Raw genomic sequence first — 22,337 nt, forward strand, 5'->3', positions numbered from 1 at the left:
CTTACTAGCTACAAATAAGTTATTGTCACAGTGGATATGATACAAAGAGGCAGATCTGGATCACTGGATCTCCTCCTGAAATAATAGCAGTTTTAAAACCGTACAGTGTTGTTTCTCTTTGTTTTTCAGATGATAGAGACTGACATTCATCCTATGATACAATATATATAATATATAATAAGATTAATTGACATATATTATATTATATTATTATTCGAAAGTTTTCTTAATAATTATTTTTGAGAGTTTAAATTTTGGTCTACTTACTGAAAGCGCAACTGGGTTCTCAAGGCTTTTAATCTTTATTACTACTGGCACACACAATACTTTCTTTTTCTGAGTATTGGTAGTATTATTTATGAGATAAAGTTAAAGTTAAAAATACATTAGTAATTAATTGATAATTAATTGTTTACAGATTGTACAATGTACTAAAGTCTAAAATAAAAACGTAGTAACTCTAATATTGTACACACAATTATAGTATATACGGTAAAGAACCAAAGTAAGAGAGTGAATGTCTTCAATATCACCACCAGTTTGTGAATTGGCTATGTTATAATATTAATGGTTGCATCGGAATGAGTCAGAATGGATACATATACTATCATATGGGAGATAGAGGAAAAATTAGCATCAAATAATGAAAAACAACATTTTATTAGGGCAGCAAAATAAGGAACCCCACTTTTTGATTACCCAGAAAAGTAGGCAATATATGCAGAAAAGGTGTGGCCTACGGGGCATATTCATCACAACAACATAAATGATCCAACACTCCTCCACCACAGCCCTACATATTCATTTATTTGCCGTTACTTTCTTGAGTTTTCACTTTTTTACTTTTTGAGCTAGCTCACATCAGTCACATGCTTTCTCTGTCCTTCATAGTTTCACAATATACTGCAATTTTCTTTCCTATGTTACAAGTTTTGCTAAAAGAAGAGTCTAATAATGTAACCACCCCTAACCCTATAAACAAGTAAGATAGTATGTTTGGGAAGAGATTAAATAATTTAAATAAATAAATAAAAGGACACGAATTGTGTCAATAATGTAACTTTAGTTCATCATATATGGAGTCTTTGTCTTGTTTAGGAGATTTATATAAGGTAATATCGATCTTTATATGACACATTTAATTTTGTCAATTTACGAAGAAAAATTAAAATTTTTGATTCTGTATTATATAAAAGTATTATAGATGTTATAATAATTCTAAATCATTTAATAATTTTTTTATGGTCTAGGGGTGAACAGGACTTATCCTATCCCTATTATTTTGATGGATTTTGAGTTTTAAAAATTAGATCCAGTATATTTGAGGACAATTTCAAGTTATATTTTGAGTTTATCCAAACCCAATATGATGTCCTATATTCTTTTAAAAATATATTTTTGAAGTTATATTTTGCATTAGTAATTAAACTCTTTAATGATTAAGTAGATAATATATATATATATATATATATATATATATATATATATATAATATTTATATTGATATTATTTATTTTAAAATATATACATTAACTTAAGTCATATATATTTTTTCAATTTAATTATATATAATGTTAAGATTAATTAATACATTAGTAACTTAGATTAACTCGATATTGTCTATATTATGAGTTTTAACCGGATCGAATTCAAATTTAAATAAATAATTTTCAAAATTTTGGGTAAGATAAAACAAAGGTAAAGTACTCCTTACACACGCTCACCCCTAGTATTGTTAATTTTATTGGCAAGGTGTGATTTTATTTGAAAATAAAGATAGGTCATACTGATCTTAAAAAAGAAAAAATAGGTCACATTACTTACAAGTTACAAACAGTACTAATGTACAGGAAATTATTGTTTTCACGTTTACAATTCACTGCGCATACTTACAATATATTTCCCTTATTATTATTTTGTTTATAAAATAAATTATGAGAATTATTAAATGATGCACCTCATCTCTAGTTGTACACTGCCAATCACAACATGCCGCATTTAGTCTTAAAGCTGCTGCATTAAATATAGTCTTAAAGTCAAGGTGGGCTATCCACAAATTTAACACCAAATTATTGCCGTTGTTATTACCCAATAAAAATAATTATTGCCGTGAGAGGATGTTATTATTGTTTCTTAATCACTGTTCATTCATTGTTTATCAGCATTATTAAGAGATGTTCAGTTTTAAAACTACAAATTTTCTTTATAGAAAAAAAGAGAGAAATTATAGTGATTGATTAAAAATCAACTGTTAAGAACTTACAGTAAGATTTAAATAACTATATAACTTAACCAAAATCTCACTTATTATTCTTTTGGGTAATGATTGTAACTTTTTTTTCCAATATGAAATTCTCATTTTAGTACTTCCATTTTATAAATTAAATCATATCAGTTATTATCAATATAAAATAATATTAAACATATATTTTAGAAAACTGGATTTTTATTGAAAGAAGAAAAGAAAAAAGTATTTTGTATTTCACTAATTAAATTTTGATTCCATTGATGTTTAATTGTTCCACTTAATAGAAATACGTACTAAGAAAACAATATAGAGTCTATTATAACTGTTTATATGTATATATATATTATACTTTTCTAATTATTTAATATTTAAAAAATGTATCATATACTAAATGACAGTATATTTTAAAATAGAAGAAGGTATTTAAATTAAAAAAAGGGTAGATTTTCATCATGGTGCGATATAATTGGTCCAACTTGGTTTGAAAGTTGATAGTTACATGCATGATGCACCCCACAGCGCAGAGAAGTGCAGCTCCATTTTGTTGCATCTTGTGAAAGTTATAAGCATATACGGCAACTATGATATTAGCAATGGTAGACAGCTTCTCACACCGAAAGGTAAAAAGAAGATCACATGCTTCCCATACGAATTCTTTCCAAAAGAAAAGGAGTTTCAGGGCATTCCCATTTGCCTTATTTTCTAGCAAGACTTTCGTGACAGCATCATGTTTCACTCAGATATGGCTATTATCCCTTTTTTGTAGAGTTCATTTTATGCCTAATTAATTAGTAAAATACAATTCTTGGTCTCATCTCACTTAACAAAAATGAAATTAATAATTAATGGTGCTTCTCACCATCGATCTTGCACATGGTTAATTAGGCAGCTATCGAAACAAGAGGAGAGTGAAAACTAGAGTATGGCTATAATTATCTATATATTTGAAAACCAAGTATATAGTCTTGGGTATTTTTAATACATTCTATCTTCAATTAAAATTCGTTAGTTTGATGATTCGGGTAATAAAACTTTAATTTAATTCTATTGATTAATAACACCAAATACACAGAAGATAATATATTTAAATTTTCTCCTTTATTATTTTTCTTTTGCAAATTAGAGGAAAAAAGAAAATAAAACCCATTCACATTTCTTTCTCTCTCTTCTGACTTATTTATTTATCTAAACAAGTGAAGAGAGAATTAAGTTTCATTTTTTTCTCATCAATTTCAAAAATCCATTAATGAAATAGCTTGAATCCTATAAGATTAAATGGTGTGTTTCCATGCATTTGATTGATTTAGTAATAATTAATAATTCAACTATGATTTAGCATAGCATTACATAGAGTAGACCGATAAAGCTTACTGGCCACAACATCAAAGATTTTTATGCATCCATTAACTTGTATTCTTGGACACTCTGGTCACATCAAATTTTCCTCTCTACATCAATTATTGACAATTGAGCATTTGAGATGATGTATAGTGATTATAACTAATAGTCTAAGATGCGTAATCGTTTTCATCTTCTTCCGTTTTCCTCTTTTAGAGGGTATCAATGTATAACTCACCACTCAATCAGAAATCATAAACCGAAAAAGAAACAACATAAAATAAGCTTAAAAGTTTCAAACTGTACCTTCATGCAAACATTTTACCACCCAACAAATTAATAAAATTTTGTCAAATCTTGAAAATATAACTGTTATTAATTGTATAATTATTTGAGCTGATGAAGTTAACATTAATTTGTAGTTTTCTACAAGGCAAAGAGAGCAAGATGCACTAAGCATATAGTATTACTTGAAATAATTAAACCCTTCATCATGAACTTCCAAGTTACAAGTTGAAAGAGAGATCCCATAGCTTCTGAGAATCTCAACCCATTGTAAATGGATTAAACCCTAGTCAGATCTCAAAGAGTTTCATTCCTTTGATCTCTTCTTTCATCTGACTAATATCATAAGATTTGAATGTCACTTCCCAAACTTGAAGGGATTAATTGGTGACAATTCCATGTTAATTAGAACATAGGAGACAACTCCATCATCTCCTCCACTTGGTGACCAACACTTTCATCCAAGAGCCACTTCTCAAGAAATGACAATGGAGGAGCACCACTGTTCTCAGATTTTTGCCTAATGTTGTTCCTCTCATGAGCAGCTATATCATGATGATGATCAACAAAATACTCAGCAGCAGCTTCAGAACTCTTTTCTGGCATGGAATCACAAGTGGACTTGTCCCAAGCAGCATTGTTAAGGTTCTCAAAAGACAAAATAGAATCAAACTCTTCATGAGAAACCATGTTATCTACGCCACCACCACCACCCTCTTGATGCTCATCTTTGTTTCTTACTTTGTGCTGAAGATGATGAAGGTTCACTAGCTTAGTAGTGCTTTCAAAGTTGTTGTTATTTTTATCATCATCATTGATGCCTTGGAGCTGAATATCTTCATCATCTTGGGATGATGATCCCTTGAGTGGCTTTGGGGAAGATCTCATCCAACCTTCCAAGAGTCTTGAGATGTTCTCAGTGCTTGAGGCATATGTTGTGGAAGAGGACTGAGACTGATGACTAAGCCTAATGGATGAGCCATGATTATTGTTGCTGCTGCTGATGTCTAAGCTTCTTCTGTCACTAAAGCTCTTCGGTAGAAACTGACCACTTGCTGTTGAGTCTGATGCTGAGTGTGGATCCAAGGCTGCTTGAAATTTCTTCAGCTTCTTCTTTAGATGGGTGTTCCAATAATTCTTTATGTCATTGTCTGTTCTTTGTGGAAGATAGGAAGCTATGGCTGCCCATCTGCTCCAAAAGTCAACAACTTCACAAATTCAGGCATATCATATGCTAAAATTATAGATTAAAAAGTTATTTTTTTGTCAAAATTAATCAATGAAAAGTATGTGAACTTTAATTATCATGGTATTGATTGATCTCTTTAACTTTGTTGAGAAAACTAAAGAAAATTATGATATTTGAGAATTACTTGTTACCCAGTAGAGCTTGCAAGTGAATTATCATTCCTTCCTCATGGGGAGTGAAGTTCCCTCTCTTGATTCCTGGCCTGAGGTAATTTGTCCATCTAAGCCTGCAACTTTTGCTGCACCTTGATAACCCTTTTCAAGAAAGATTTGATTCAAATTGTTATGATTGATTCCAAAGCAAAATGTATACAATATACATACACATAGATAGATCAAGAAGAAGACACTTTCATAATATATATATATATATATATATATATATACCTCAGCTTAGTTAATTAAGAAACAAAACAAGAAAAGGATTTGATATATATAATTGAAGTAGGTGTTATACCAGTATTAGTAGGCACTGATCTCCAATTTCCTGGACCATGTTCTTGGATGTAAGAGACAAGGATGATATCCTCCTCAGGTGTCCATGGACCTTTCTTGATGCCAACTTTGTCACAGCAAGGAGGTCTCCCCATGGTGGGTGATCTTTTTGAATTCACTCACTCCACCTTTCTTCCTTTCTTCTGCTTCTCAAAAAACTCACTACTCACTCTCCTTTTTCTAGCTAAGGCTTAAACTTTCTTCCCAAGAGAGCTTGCAAATAGTACCAATGCATGCGAGTGCTTTATATACTCCATGACTTTGATGGAAGGAAACTTAAGACTTTTACCATCCTTCATCTACCTAGCTAAGTCACCTAACTCTTTTGCTACCTTTATAATTATGCAGTCAATGTGGAAACCAAAGTCAGCGAGTGAGCGAGAGAGAGTGAGGAGTTCCAGCATTTTTTTTTCTAACTTTTTCCTTTTTGATGGGTCACGTGGCACCCTTTCACCAAAAGTTAATAAAATTTAATATTTTGCTACCCTTTTCTTGAATTAATTTCCCTTCATATCGTTAGCACACTAATCAATCACCATGTTACATTTTTTTACATGTAAATTTGGTCGACATCTAATAAATTGGGGTTCTGGAGAAGTGTATATTTTTTCTTCTAATCTATTCTTTTGATTTATTAAAATTGAAGTCAGTCACTAACCAAACATAAAATTCAAAGCAAACTTAATTATGGCATTAATGATTTTCCAACGAATAGTTTGATTTCGATTTTGATTTATTTTAAATTTTGATTGCCCTCTGCAAAATTGAATGTGTGGTACTGCCAAAATTTAGCGGACACCTAACAATAAATGAAATTTTCACAGAGAGGAGCAGAAAATGCCTTAAGGATATTGGAGATTTTGGTAAGGTTGCTGCTGGCTTTTGGGGAATGTTGAGAGAATCTGAAACAAAGAAATACTGATTTGTGGTTAGTTGTCTGTTATATTGAGCAGGATAAATATTTAATTTGTACTTTGTTAGCTTGTAAAGATGATGAATTCAACTCCTGAATCGATTATTATGCATATGTGATTTTGTTATATATCATTATATCAAGGTCATGTGACATGGAACTTTGTTCTATATGGTTCCATAAGGAGTAATGCTTTTACTTTCGAGTAGTGTCAAATTTCAGCCTGTTGTGTTATCTTTTTGGCTTTTTTGGGCTGATGGGGCTACTTTAGAGCAATAAAACGCAAAATAATCAAGGGGTAGCTTGAAAAGTGGTTATTAGTAATGAAAAAAGGTTCAATTTTCTTTGAAGAAAAATAGCTGGTTCATTATTTCATGAGAATTCACTTTCTTTTTCATGGTCTAATATTATATGCACGGAGAGAGAGTGCGTGAGTTTGCTTCTTTATGAGGAGCAGCGAGCAGTTCCTCTTAACCATGTGTCCAAGCTGTGCCATGTACTGAAATAGTGTGTTAGTACTTAGGTTCTGTCACTTTCCATTGATCTCAATTACTCCCTCTTCTGTGAAAGGATAACGATCTCCTATGCAACTACTCAAAGGGTGAGTTTCATGAACATGCTTCTAAAAGAACGCTTTGCAAAGAGAAGTTTTACTTGTACAATACGTACACAACAAAGGAAGATTGAAAGGAAAATGAAAAAGAAAATGTAGGATAAGATAAATTATGTGATAGAACTTTTTATTTATAAAAAAAGTAGTATTGTAAAAAAATTTATATATGAATAATATGTTACAAATAGTTTAGTCATAGCTCGATCATTTTCACTGTTAATTTATGTTAGTGTGGGTTTGAATTTCTCTTATCACTTTTTTCACTTATTGAACAATCTTTTCCTGGGAAGTCTCTTAACACTTAGAAACTATAGCTAGTTGAGTATCTATGTGTGTACAATAATCGTATGGGTAGATTTGTATTGACAATCCTAGCATGTCATTGGAGCATTGCCTGGTACCATTGGGTGTCTTCCTATTCTACTACTTTTTTACTAAAAAAAAAAGAGAGAGAGAGAGGGAATTATTCCGTTGAAAATCGCAAAGAATTAGAGAAGAAACAATGAAGGAATGCGAAAGAATGCTACCAAAGAGAAGAGGATTAGATAATTTTGAAATTTAGGTGGTGACTTGAGAGTCACATAAAAGTGTACTATATACTAATGTATTGGATAACGAAAAGTCATATGCTACATTAATTCTTAAATCAAACATTAGCCAATTATTTTTATATCGTTGAAACTAATCCTTTAATCTTTTAAACAAGTCATACGCATTATTAAAATTAATACACGCTGGTCGGTCCTTTGAGTAATAAGCATTAAAGACCAGGCTTGAAGCCTTCCATCCTCTTCCATAGATGAGTTTCAATGTGTTGATCAAAGTCACCAAATATGTACCCCACAAAGAATTGGCCTTCGTGTGTAAATATCTACTACAGAGACTTGTACGTAACCCATGATGGTCCCATCCCCTCCAACAGGTATTTCACTTTGTATCCATTTGCCACTATAGTTTCATGTACTTTCAAATGTTGTTATTTTTAGCCATGATATTTTTCGTGATTGAAAAATAAGATAAAATTGGTCTAGCAAGTAGCAAGCGGTGTAATGAATTCTGGTATGCAAAGAATAAATGGTGTTTTTCTTCTTGTCTCTTATGGCTTGTTTTGTGAGTAAATGGTTAAATTAGTTCTTGAAATTGTGATTCATTGTTATTATAGTTTAAAATTTTAACAAAATTTATTAAAAAATCTAAAATTGTAACTAGTTTATTCCGCGTCCTTAAATTTGACTATCTACTGTTATTTTGGTCTCTACATGTGTTAATATTATCACTTAAGCTAAACATTACTTATAACTTTTGAATAAAATGAGTAAGGTTATAATTTTGAGAGAACTTTTTTAAATTTCATTAATTCTAGATGCTAAAGTGAAACCGAAACACAAATTTAGAGACTAAATTAACTATTTACTTATTTGTTTTATTTGGGAAAGAAAGTTAAAAGAAAAAGAAATTTGTTGTTTAAAAGAAAAAAGGATGGTGAGATTATTTTAGGTTGTTTAAAAGAAAGATTAAAAAAAAACATTTTTATAGAAAGAAACACACACATACATAATGACAAAATTTTCTAATAAAAAAAGAAGTGTGTAAAAATAAAAGTAATTTAGTATTTTAATTACACAAAAGCAACTATCTCTCTTTGTTCATCCAAAATGGACGGATTAAAAAAAATAACCAGCATCATTTAATTTTTTATGATTTACTAGTTCCTTCCTTTCTCGCACAATACCAAATGGTGAAAGGATTTGTTCTTGAATTTTGTTTCGTCCATTAGGTTTCGTTCGTGTCTCCTATCGTTCTAAACAGAGTGTTAGTCTAAGAAGATTTTTTTTAAAATATATTTTGAGTTTCTTAAATTTTAGGTATTTTTATATTAGTTTTTGAAATTTAAAATTGATCATTTTAGTCCTTATAAATTTTTAAAAAAATTATTTTAATCTCTCTATCCAATCATCTTTTGCCTAAATGTCGTCAAAATGAATACCTTGATAGGTATTTGATTAAAAAAATACAAAATTAAAGTAAACTATCATGTAAGCAAAGTTTTTAATGACGTTTGAGGAAGAGATTAAAACAATTTTCTTTTTCAAATTACGGGAACTTAAAAGATCAATCTTATATTTAGGGACCAAAAGACAAAATTATCTCATATATAAAAGATTAAAAATATATTTAAGTTTTTTTTTACTTAGTAAATAAAATTATAAATATATACTCTTTTTTTATCTCCTTACACTTTCTGTGTCTTTGGCTTTCTTTTTCTATGTATCTATTTCTTCCACATCGTACAGCCTATTTGTTTATCATTACAAAATAATGTAAAGAATAATAGTGAATATTGATTGTGATTTGTGAAAGGAAAATTTGCTTGTAATGTATCTCTAAACTGGTCATACACGCAAAGCCTGCTTGTGGACCGATTAGGTGAATACTAGCATGCTAGCACAGCCTAGTAGTAATCCAATTTTTTTTTTTGGTGAATCCTAATAGTATTCCAATGTTGTTAGAAGAAAAGAAATAACATTTACAAAATCATTAGGCAAAATTATATTTTTATCCTCAAATTTGTTTTCATTTTCAATTTTGGTCCTCTTTTAAAATTATTAACAAATTTTGTCCTCCTATTTTATCCAATCACACAATCTTAGTCCTTTAATCAAGAATTGGACGTTGACTGTTATGGAAGGAATGTTGATGGCTAGGTGTCATGTTCTTATTAAATGATAACTGTCACGTGTCATATCTTTATTGACCAATGTCAGCATCAATGCATTTCATTTTCGACATTCATGACAATCATCATTCCAATAGTCAACATTCTTTTGTAATAGTCAATGTCCAATCCTAAGAAACCAAGATAGAAAGACAAAATTTGTTAATAATTTTAAAGAAAAATCAAAATCGAAATTAAAGACAAATTAGAAAATCAAAAATTCAATTTTACCAAATCATTATAATATTTGTACTTTATGTTACGACTTTGGTTTTGGTTGAGGCGTACAAGTCAAACAATAAAAATATCATTTATTGTTATAGTGCTTATATTTTATTTAATAATTGTTAATATATTAACAGTACTCTTGTCTTATATATAAATATTGAATAAGTTATATCAACGTCTTCTGATGTCTAATTTCAAGAAATTAGTCAAGTAGAGGAAGACAGGATTTCATATTAGATACATTACAGATTTAACTCCACTTAGCATGAGTTTAATGTAAATATTTATGTCTTAGAGGAAGCTTTTTCTGCTTTAAAATGTGGCGTCATTTCCTTTCCAAAATTTTCACTAAAAAAAGAAAATAAAAATCTTCTGATGTATGAAAAACTTACACGAAGACAATCTCTATCTAGATATTTTGCGGACCTCTTTTAATTATATTATTCCACTTGAAGAAAAGTTAAAAAGAATGAATATTTGAGTCTGAAAAAAAAACTATGTATTATAAAATAATAAAAAAGAGGTCATTTTAATTTAAAGAGACGTTGCTGGAAGATTTTCAAAAAAGAAAAAAAGTGTATATAATATATATAAAAAATTCACAGTACTAATATCAACTAGAGTATTGCTAATCAATTAGATAGCAACTAGATCTCACTTTCAAGTTTCAACTTAAAACTTAAAAAAAATAAAATTAAACGTCCAAATAAGTCGCACCTTTCACTATTGATGTGAAAGTATCATTTATATAATTTATAGTTCAAATCGTCATTAAACAAATAATATATTATTACATTGTTAGTACGTGGAACGATTATCCTATTTCTGCTACAGTTTGCTTTGTAAAATGAACCTTCTTAGCAAATTAAATGAAACACGAGAAAGACAATTCCATTTCATATATCATAGGATCATGATTTCATATTTCGTGAAATGAATTTTACTTTATTTTTATTACTTAATGTGTATGGTTATTTATTTTATAAAATGACACCTATTATTTATCAGTAAAGCTAAAATTTAATTTTACTTTTAGCCTCTCTTATCCTAGACTTCACATGTAACAATTATTTTAATACTCATTTAACTGATAATTATTTAAATATGAAAGAAAAATATAATTCTTTTTCGCGAATATCTGTGTATTTTATCCAAAAACTTGTATAGATTTCCCATAAATAAACGAGTTTGTTATAAAAAATGAATATCACTCGAGAAAAATTAATTAGAAACGTATATTGCTATGAAGGCTATCCAAAATGTAAACTAAAAGAAGGTTAATGTATTAATTTTGGTCTCCAAACTTGTTCCAATTTTAATTTTTAGTCTCTACCTAAAAACTACATGTTTTCATCCCTATAGTCAAATAACTAAAACATCAACAAATGGCTATGTGAAGGGGATAATTCAACAAAAGAACTTGTACAACGCACAACAGAATATAAAGGACTAACAAAACATAAATTTACAATGACTACATAATGTACTCCCTCCTATGATATGCTTTTTGCTTTCCTCAAACTACAAGGTTTCCTCGAAGTCCACTGGCTACAACTGAGTGACCAACTAAGTCATCTTAACTCTTAAGTTACACATAATGATTTTAAGACTTTTTTTTATTAACTTATTCAAGTTTTCAACAGGTATTGCTAATCATTTGTGCAGTCAGTCTTCATGGCAGAAACAAATTCCCAGTTTCAATGGAAGAAAGACCAGCAAAATTCATCTGTCTAGAACATTGCTCATCATCCAATGCAACGTCTTCCTGCCAAAACATATAATTATTTCCAGAAATATAACATAGACAAGGCAAGAGTTTCCATGTTCCAATGTAGAATGCAAAAGAAGGAACCAAATTTTGTTATCAATTATTGTCTATAACTGTCGATCAATACAAGATTAACCAAAGCCTTTTTCCTGGCTGGTTACACGTTGATCAAACAATGTCACTGTTTTATGAAAAACCAATTCTTTAAATGGGCCATTTAGATCTATATGGTAAGAGCAAAATGCATAAATTGTGTTACATCAAACATCAAATTTAGGCATATAGCATGTCCCTTTGCTCCTTTGCTGATATGTATTTGAAAATGACAATGCCATAGACAGTACATAAACTTATGATGACACCTAAGCTTCATAGTAAACACTCATACTGATTACTTAGTACAAGATATACGATTTTTAATAGGTAAAGAATCATAAATTTGCAATTCTTCTTTACAAGCAGCCAATCAATTAGCAATAGACAGTTGGTCAGCATCTGACAAACAAATATGAACCATATCGTTTGCTCCTACCACTAGAGAATGATTGCAAGATGCATATCCATATATGTTGTTTTGTTTCATTTTTCTTGTACTGCATAATCAAGAAATGTCTTAAACTTAATACTAGTTTTGCATGCAAACTGATTGCATATTTTGATTTTGTATACATGTTTGAATCATTCTAAGGCAAGCAATAATTTTGATTTTATATACATATTGGGAGGAATTCTTGTCAGAGACTCACAGCTATTGCATATTTTCAACTTCTTCCGCTTGACATGTTCATTCTCCCCTCCACTTGTGGGCTTATGCTCCTGTACAGGGTGATACTTCATAGATGCCAACTCTTCTTTTGCAGTATCAAGTCTGCGCTTTTCATCTTTCTGGTACAATTTTGTGTAAGTAACAACCCAATGAACCTTTACGTATCATATGGAAATCAACACTTACATAGGACTTCTCCAATCCCAGAATCTGTTGCTTACAAAGCTTGAATTCCATCTCAAGCGCATGTATCCGACATTCAGCAGGCACAACACTTTGCTCTACCATTTGTTTTTGCCTACCCCGGACAACCTCTGGTTGCCACACATTCAAAGCTACAAAGGCTTGTCTACAAAAACACGTACGAAGCAATCAGTACAAATTAAGAACTGATACAAATTACAATAATCAATAGATAGCTGCAGCACTACAAACTTAACATTAAGAACTGATACAAATTACAATAATCAATAGATAGCTGCAGTACTACAAACTTAATTTTACTTTCGAACTAACAAATTCTTGTTCATTTTGGAATTATACAAATACAATGAATCAGCAATCAGGCACGTTACCTGAGCCTGCGCAAATTGGACAAGTCTTGAGCAGTTTGCGTGGCTTTGGTGGTTTCTTGAGCGAGACGTGTCTTCATATCTTTGAGCCTTCTGGAATGTTCGGCAACCTGGCTTTCCTTTCTCAGCACAGCCCTCCTATGAGCAGCTATTCTCCTCTCCTTGTCTCTCTCAAACCTCACCACCCAAAAGTTTTATAAATAATAAGGCTTAATTATAACATTCATCCCCTTAATTATAATTAAAAGTTCTATTTGCTCTCTCGATTATTAAAAAATTTAATCAAGTTCTTTAATTGTTTAAAATACTACAATCAGGTCCTTTGTATAATGAAATATTAAAATTCTCAAAGGGGTTTCTCAGACTCAACGGTGTTTTAAACAATTATAGGATATGATTGAGCTTTTTAATAGTTGAGGAACCAATCGAACCTTTAATTATAATCAAGTGACCAAATATATAATTAAGCCAATAAATGATAAAAATCTGAACAAGAAAATCACACAAAAAACTTTAATTTGAAAATGCAGAATCGAATGAATTGGTACCTTAATCTGTAAAGAGATTTAGAAGAAGAAGAAGAAGAAGAAGAAGAAGGGTGAGATTGGGATTGGGGATAGTCAGAGAAGAGAAGACGGTTCCAAAGAGGTTCTTCCGAGGAGAGGCGATGAAGGCGGCGGCATGAGATTGAGACGCAGCAGAGATCCTTGTAACTGAAACCGTTGCTCTCGATTCCGATCTCCAGAATTCGCCTCCACAGTTCGTCGGGGAGAAGAAGCCAACACATTCTCCTGCGCGATAGGGAAGACGCTCTGCTCCTCCACGTTTTGTAGGAAATTATTATATATATTATACATTATATTAAATTTATTTATTTAATAAAATATTAAATAATTTTTAAATTTTGTAAATTAATTTACTTAATAATTTTTTTAATTCAATCATTATATTATTAAAATTTTATATATACAAAATGTTATTGATTAAAACAAATTTCATTAAGAAATATAATTTGCATAACTTGATTTTCATACCATATAAAAAATTATCAATTTTTTTATGTAGTCAAAATTAAAATTTGGTACTCTATATATATATATATATATATATATATATATATATATATATATATATATATATAATTTAACCATTTATTTTTTCTATAACAATCAAAGTATTTTAATTTAAATAACTCATTTTTCTCTGTATAAGTGATAAAAAATATGATTGAAAATTATGTATAAGGATGATGATACTAAACTGTTTCTTTATAAATAATCGTTGAAAATTTTTGTATTATCTCAATGGTATTTTATATTTTATGTATCAAAGTTGTTAGGTTAGTATTGAAGTTTCTATTTTCGCTCATTTTTAGAGTACTTTTGCGAAACTACAATAACATTAAATAAATAAGTTGCGTTAAATAGAAAGGTTACAATGAAGTTTTAAGGGCAAAAGTTAAAAGCATAAACACAGTATAGTATCTTACATTGAATTGTAACAGTCACAAGATAAGGTTTCCCCTCATTCCTATGGTACTTTTGAAATTACAATAGAAGCTTTTTTTTCTTTGCCAAAAAATTACAATAGAAGTTGAGAATTTTTGAAAATGCATTACAACAGCCTATTTTTTAGTGATACTTGATCACGGTTTTGATTTTCAATTTTTATATACTTTGAATTTTATTAACTACATCTCTTTCTTTAAATTTTCACCTTTTTATTCTTTTAGGGAATCAATGCAAAGCATTTTTCCCATATTATTTTAATAAACAATTAAAATTCTTAATAAACCACACTTTTTGGTGAAATGCAAAGAAACCTTAAGATGAACCATTTAAAAAAAAACACACACACACACACAACAAACTTGACAACAATATAATTTTTATACATACAAAAAATATCTCTCTAAATTTTATATAAAATTACAAATGTTTACTTACACAAATTGAATTTATGCTATATTGATAATATAACATAATAAAATTCAATTACTTTTATATAAAACTGAGAAGAAACAGTATTGAGCAATTTAATTTTTCAAAATTTTTGAGCAAGAATTATAAATTATTTTTTAATCGATAAATATTAATAGTTAATTTTTTTCTTAAGGAAACAAATCTTTCTTTCTTTGTATTGGATAAATTGGAATAGTATTACTCAACCTAGGAAAGGGGGAACCCAAGAAGACTGGGAATTGGTGGGATCATTAGAGACTGTAATGGTAATTGGTGCTTAGGATTCTCGGGTTTGTGTGGAGTCAAGGATCTTGAATTCCAACAAGTTAGTTTTCTCTAGAATGGTAGAATAGAATTCCTAACAATATAACAAGAGATTTTTAAGTTGAGACAGTGAGAGAGGCACCATTGTGTGCCGGGGTGAGATTGAGAATCATGGTTGCGGCCTTGAGAGCCCACGCCTGAGGCGGCTGATAGAGGGAAGCAGACGCGCCGAAGCAGGAGGCGAGCATGTCGGCGTTGATCACGCCCGGATTGAGTGCGATCACTGCAGTGATTAGGGTTAGGGTTAGGGTTAGGGTTACCTATGATATCAGGAACGGGAGCAGCCAATTATTGTATGACCTCGATTGGCGAGTTCGAGAGCCAGGGCTCTTCCCAGCCATTTCCGACTCCAGTTATCAGCACGGTTCGACCTCCTCCCTTCATCTCTGTCTCTCTCACTCAAATCCCACTACCTATATTCCTCTTCCTCCCCTCCATTCAAATATATATTTTCCTTTTCCATTTTATTTATACTTTCATATTTAATTGTCCATTTATTTCCTTTTCTTACATCTCTCACATTCAATTATAATTCTCTTTAAATACTCTTTTTATTTTCCCAAAAGTTTATTCAATAAAACAAGTTTTATTCAGAATTATTGTTTGAATAACTTGATTTTCATACTAAATAAAATAAAATAAAAATATCAATCTTTATGATACAATTTTATATAGTCAAAATTAAAATTTCGTATTTATGTAATTGTTTAATATATATATGTGTGTAAATTTAACCATTTAATTTTTATATTTAAATCAAGTATTTTCATTTAAATAACTCATTTTTCTCTACATATTTCACGGCAATGTATTGGTTTATAAATTATTAAAACTAATTAATAGAAGAAAACCTTCAAGGTCTATCTACATTATGTAAAATACTACAGAAATCAAGATTATCTGTAATGAGTATTTAACCAGTTGTATTACAGCACAGGATATTTAAGTTGCATAAATAAAAATAATAATATTAGTTTTGTAAATTATATATAATTTATTTCTTTAAATAATTAAACTTTTAAGGAATAAAAGATTGATTATTATTTCACATTAAAAATAATCATATAACATTTTCATATGTTATTCTTTATAATTTAAATTATTACATTTTATAATATAATCTTTATATATGAGACAATTTATCTATCTATATATATATATATATATATATATTAGAATTGAATTATGTAAAAATTAAAAAAAAAAGTAATATTTGACGGTATAAGGTATAAAATAATATGATCCAAAATTATATATATGGATCATAATACTCAGATTGTTTTTTTTTATAAATAATCATTGAAAATTTTGTATTATCTCAATGGTATTATATATCAATTATCTTTATACAAACAAAGTCCTAATTATGCTGACATGGACGTACTAGTGCTTACGTGTCATAATATTTCACACCCTATTTCTCGCCCAAAAACATCACTGTCATGCTGCATTTATTAGTTTTTGTCTTTTGCATTTCTTTTTCTTCCGTTACCTATGCATGTATGTTTCCGAGAAAATGTTGGATTTATTACTTTTTGTCTTTTGCGTTTCTTTTCCTTCAGTTATCGATGCATGTATGTTTCTCAGAAAATTTATTTGTAATGCGCTGAAGTGACTGTTGGATTTGGGGTTAGACCATCATTTCGAATTCCCTTCCGTGAGAGTATCCCATTTCCATTTTCCTCCTGTGACGACTCACTTTAAGTGTACTTCCGTTTTCATGTTGGTCGTGAACGAGAAACAAGAAAGAAGCCGAGCACTACATATCCCTTGCCCCTAATTACAAGTTCGTTTTCTATATCAAGAGTTTGTGATTTATTGATTTGTTTGTTGTAATGGTGCATTACTTTAGGGTGTTTATTTTGTTTTTGTGCTCATTCCCTTACTTGAAATCAGAAATGTTTGGATCGTAGTAGTGGATCAAGTATCCCCTCCAATGTGGTTCTTTATTTTTGTTTTGGTGCCATTTTCACCTTAGATTTGTATCATTAGGTACATTTTTTTTGTTTTATGACTTTTCGAAACAAAAATGGTTAGATCTTTTTATTGTGCTACAATTCCCTCTTGTTTCTGGTCGAGAACGAGAAAGAAGGCAGAATGAAAGTTGTTGGATAAAATAACTAACCCCCAACCCTAGGCACAGGTTGTTTTGCTTTGCATAACCAAAGTAAGCAACCTTCTTTGCAGGAAAAACAAGAAGTTGAAATAAGTAAACCCCAACCCTAAGTACAGGTTCATCTTCTCGTGATTTCTTAATTTGTTATTTGTTATGGTGTGATATTTTTGTTTATTTTATGCCTTCTCGAAACATTTATGCTTATATTTTTTTTTGTTGTGGTGGCTTAGTTTGTTTACTTTAGGGTGTTTATTTTGTTTTTGTACTCATTTCCTTACTTGAAATTAGAAAAGTTTGGCCTTTGTGTGTAGTAGTGGATCAAGTATCCCCTCCAATATTGTCACTGTTCTGTTGTGGTGGATGTTAGTGGGGATGAAGACCATCATCGCATCACTGAAATCAAAGCAAAACTTTCAACACCGCAGAATGTATGTATTGTTCTAACTAACAGCAAATACTCCCCTATTGTTTTTCTTTTTAATGTTATTTTGCAAGGGAAGAGAAGTCATGCTTATCCACTCCATCAGGTTATTTTTTTTTTCTTTTTTTCTTTTTATTGAATCCCCTCCACCATGTTAGTCTTCAAATACGATACATAATACATCTTCTCACATCTTCTCAGTAATCCCACATTTAGTTTGTATTAATTTATACATCAATTTGTAAGCAACTCAACTTGATATCTATTTGAAATATTCACATATTACAAAATTTTCCTGATTCTAATAATAAAAGCCCTGCATACAATTTAAGACAATTAAAAAATTATCAAAATTGAATATCAAAAATAAAAAACAATGATCAAAACTACTCTTTTATTTTTATATTTTTATTAGTAATTGTAATCATAATAATTTATATTGTCACAGCTGGCATGAACCATTGCAGCAATAATTTCATCACTAAATCACAATGTTTGTATGCAAATAAGTATAATATTAAAGTTAAAAAGCATCTCTTCATTTGTACAAATTATAGTATGAGGTGTAGTGACATTCAAAGTTTTCAAATGAATACCTTGATCACATTAAATAATTAAATATTTTTTAAAAAATAACTAATAATATCATAGTCACCTATGAAGTATAAATACCCACTATTTTTTTATCAACAATGTTAAAATACATATGAAATGGATAAAACTATAAGGATTTTATCAGTAGCACTATAACTTGCTTGTTTATACCATGTTTGTATCACATTTTCTACTTTCCATGGTTTTCCCTCATAGACAAAATATATATAGAAGTAGTTAACAAAAAACATGTCATATCACATACAACTTGTCTTGGTCCAGATGGAGCATACACAACATTTTACTCTCTGTTACTTGGTATGAATCATAGTCACTCAATAAATAAGTTGCCTAATACAAAAGGGAAAACATTTGTCTGCATGATAATCACTAAATATCACAAAACCACAAAATAACATTAAAAAGAAAACCTTAGATGTTAGTTAGAACAATACATACATTCTACGGTGGTGAAAAGCAGTGATAATGGTCTTATCCCCACTAACATCCACATCCACCAACAGTGACAATATTGGAAGGGATACTCAAGCCACTGCTACGACACAAAGGCCTAAGGCAGAACACTTTGCAAACAACATACAACATGTCAAATAAAGAGGGTCATTACTGCGAAACAAACATCTAAGCATAAACCTATGTAGCCAAACATGTCCCATTTCATGTGAGGGAATGAGCACAAAAACAAAATCAAAATCAAAATAAACAAACTAAGCCACCACAACAAAAAGATATAAGCATAAACGTTTGGGAAAGACATAAAATAAACAATGTAACCAATGATGCACATCAGAGCTGAAGATGGCAGCAAAACAAAAATATTGCACCATAAAAGATAACAAATTACTAAATCCCGAACTTTGGTACAGAAAACGTTAGGGTTTACTTATTTCACCTTTTTTATTTTCCTACAAAGAAAACCAAGCTTTACTGGTAACAAATAACGAAATCACATTTTCTACTTTCCATGATTTTTGTGTGATTTGTAATCATAATCCTTCACTGACAAACTATAAAAGTAGTTAACAAAAGACATGTCATATCACATACAACTTGTCTTGGTCCATCTGGAGTAACATGTTGATTGACATATTCATCATTCATATTCTCTAGTGGTCATTTGTTTTGCAGGGTCATTAAAATAGAATAGTAGATTGAGATAAGGAAGGCTAAAAAATATCATACACAGTGCATTATTATTACTCTTTTTTTTGGAAGGCATAAAATATAATATATTATTGAGATAATCAAAACAGTACAAGTGGTACTGAATGAAAAGGAAATACAAAGCACCACTGGTGCTGCCTCCCAAAATAAAACCCAAACTAACCCATCAATAAAGACATCTCCACATAGGTTAACCAAAGGACTCCTTTATATTAGAGGACCAATGGTTGAAGCTAGTGTTGAAGCCTTTCTCTCTAGCTTTTAGCCAAGACCAAGCTAAAAACATAGCCTCTTCCATGACTTTAGAGGAATCAAATTGATTGACATATTCATCATTCATATTCTCTAGTGGTCATTTGTTTTGCAGGGTCATTAAAATAGAATAGTAGATTGAGATAAGGAAGGCTAAAAAATATCATACACAGTGCATTATTATTACTCTTTGTTTTTTTTTTTTCGGAAGGCATAAAATATAATATATTATTGAGATAATCAAAACAGTACAAGTGGTACTGAATGAAAAGGAAATACAAAGCACCACTGGTGCTGCCTCCCAAAATAAAACCCAAACTAACCCATCAATAAAGACATCTCCACATAGGTTAACCAAAGGACTCCTTTATATTAGAGGACCAATGGTTGAAGCTAGTGTTGAAGCCTTTCTCTCTAGCTTTTAGCCAAGACCAAGCTAAAAACATAGCCTCTTCCATGACTTTAGAGGAATCAAATTGATTGACATATTCATCATTCATATTCTCTAGTGGTCATTTGTTTTGCAGGGTCATTAAAATAGAATAGTAGATTGAGATAAGGAAGGCTAAAAAATATCATACACAGTGCATTATTATTACTCTTTGTTTTTTTTTTTTCGGAAGGCATAAAATATAATATATTATTGAGATAATCAAAACAGTACAAGTGGTACTGAATGAAAAGGAAATACAAAGCACCACTGGTGCTGCCTCCCAAAATAAAACCCAAACTAACCCATCAATAAAGACATCTCCACATAGGTTAACCAAAGGACTCCTTTATATTAGAGGACCAATGGTTGAAGCTAGTGTTGAAGCCTTTCTCTCTAGCTTTTAGCCAAGACCAAGCTAAAAACATAGCCTCTTCCATGACTTTAGAGGAATCAAATTGTTTTCCTTGAAAGATGAGGGTATTCCTATGTTACCATATAGTACTAGTTAGAGCCACCCACCACCCACACCATCTGCTATGGTTTATATTAGCTCCAAATCCTTCACAAAATTGTGCTAAATGACTTGCTGGGGAAACTGGAAGAGGTCCTACAGCCTGGATCCATGTCATGGATTCCCACCACAGGGGCATTGTCCTTTTGCAATTAAAAAATAGGTGACCCACTTCCTCTTGCACTTGACCACAGAGAGGGCAGCCATCATCTTGGATAATCACATTTCTTCTTAATAGATTACCCTTAGTAGGTAATCTGTCCTTGAGGAGCCTCCAAGTGAAGACTGCTGTCCTTGGGGGGATTTTCATCTTCCATATTAATTTGAAATTTCTGACATCTGAGGCTGAGGCATTGGTGTTTAGCATTATTCTATAATCTGACTTGGTGGAATACACACCACTAGGTTCAGTTTTCCACATCATATTGTCCTTCACATATCTCTGAATAGAGATAGAAGTAATATCCTCCATAAAATTCACTGTCAAATCATTTTCGTGGTCAAATAAATTCCTCCTCCATTTGAAATCCTATTTTCATCTATCTTCAGAGAAGGTCCCCATCTTTGTAATGGTGTTGTGTTGTTGTCTACTGATCATAAAAAGTGAATTATACTTCTGTTGTAGAGTGCAGTCTTCCCCTAACCATTTGTCTGTCCAGAAATGAATTCTATCACCCCCACCAACCTTCCAAGCCAGGTTTTGTTGAAAGATGTTTTGACCAGAGTGATGATAAATCTTCCTCAAGTCCCTCCACCAGTGTGAGCATCCCCTTTTATCTCTGCCCGACTGAAACTCTTCCCAACCTCCATATTTGGAGTTAATGATTCTAGCCCATAACTGTTGCTGGTCAGAAGCTAAGGCCCATATCCATGAATCATAGTCACTCAATGAATCATACTCTTTGTTATTGGGTATGAATCATAGTCACTCAATGAATAAGTTGTCTAATACAAAAGGAAAAAATATTTGTCCGCATAATAATCACTAAATATCACAAACTACAAAATAACATTAAAAAGAAAACCAACATGGAAGTATTTTGCTGTTAGTTAGAATAATACATACATTATGCGGTGGTGAAAGTTTTGCTTTGATTGCAGTGATGATGGGATGATGGTCTCCATCCCCGTTAACATCCACCACAACAGAACAATGACAATATTTCAAGTTCACCCCTTACTGACCTCTCATTTCGATGTTCAGGGGCTGAATATTTGGCGTGCTGGGACTATAATCAACATATCCACAATTTCGCATATAGCAAGCTTCAATGAAAACCATTCATATGTAGTTTCAATATAATAATATGAGCGGGCATATTTTCTCGGTGAAAAAAGTTCATATATGGA

General features: G+C 30.8%; 2 protein-coding genes and 1 long non-coding RNA gene across 5 annotated transcripts; 1 reads left to right on the forward strand and 2 right to left on the reverse strand.

The window, feature by feature from the left end:
* Window positions 1-4,024: 4,024 nt before the first annotated feature.
* On the reverse strand, window positions 4,025-5,914 carry LOC114399124 (transcription factor MYB60-like). Its single transcript, XM_028361238.1, has 3 exons — window positions 5,577-5,914; window positions 5,245-5,374; window positions 4,025-5,060 (listed from the first exon to the last, which is right to left on the reverse strand). The coding sequence occupies exons 1-3, from the start codon at window positions 5,707-5,709 to the stop codon at window positions 4,277-4,279; spliced, it is 1,047 nt and encodes a 348-aa protein (XP_028217039.1). The 5' UTR covers window positions 5,710-5,914; the 3' UTR covers window positions 4,025-4,276.
* Window positions 5,915-11,443: 5,529 nt separating this feature from the next.
* LOC114398211 (F-box protein SKIP24) lies at window positions 11,444-14,023 on the reverse strand. Of its 2 annotated transcripts, none has more exons than XM_028360382.1 (5): window positions 13,739-14,023; window positions 13,194-13,367; window positions 12,805-12,967; window positions 12,599-12,737; window positions 11,444-11,845 (listed from the first exon to the last, which is right to left on the reverse strand). In XM_028360382.1, the coding sequence occupies exons 1-5, from the start codon at window positions 13,975-13,977 to the stop codon at window positions 11,757-11,759; spliced, it is 804 nt and encodes a 267-aa protein (XP_028216183.1). In that variant the 5' UTR covers window positions 13,978-14,023; the 3' UTR covers window positions 11,444-11,756. The 2 variants fall into 2 exon arrangements, with proteins under 2 accessions (XP_028216183.1, XP_028216184.1); XM_028360383.1 differs by having other exon boundaries at window positions 11,444-11,849.
* A 1,299-nt stretch (window positions 14,024-15,322) lies between these two features.
* Window positions 15,323-22,324, forward strand: LOC114400107. Of its 2 annotated transcripts, none has more exons than XR_003663896.1 (3): window positions 15,323-15,839; window positions 17,038-17,261; window positions 17,903-22,324. It is a non-coding gene; the product is annotated as an uncharacterized LOC114400107 (long non-coding RNA). The 2 variants fall into 2 exon arrangements; XR_003663897.1 differs by having other exon boundaries at window positions 17,906-22,324.
* The last annotated feature ends 13 nt before the right edge of the window (window positions 22,325-22,337 follow it).

This window comes from Glycine soja, chromosome 19, assembly GCF_004193775.1.
Source record: "Glycine soja cultivar W05 chromosome 19, ASM419377v2, whole genome shotgun sequence".
Classification (NCBI taxonomy): Eukaryota; Viridiplantae; Streptophyta; class Magnoliopsida; order Fabales; family Fabaceae; genus Glycine; species Glycine soja.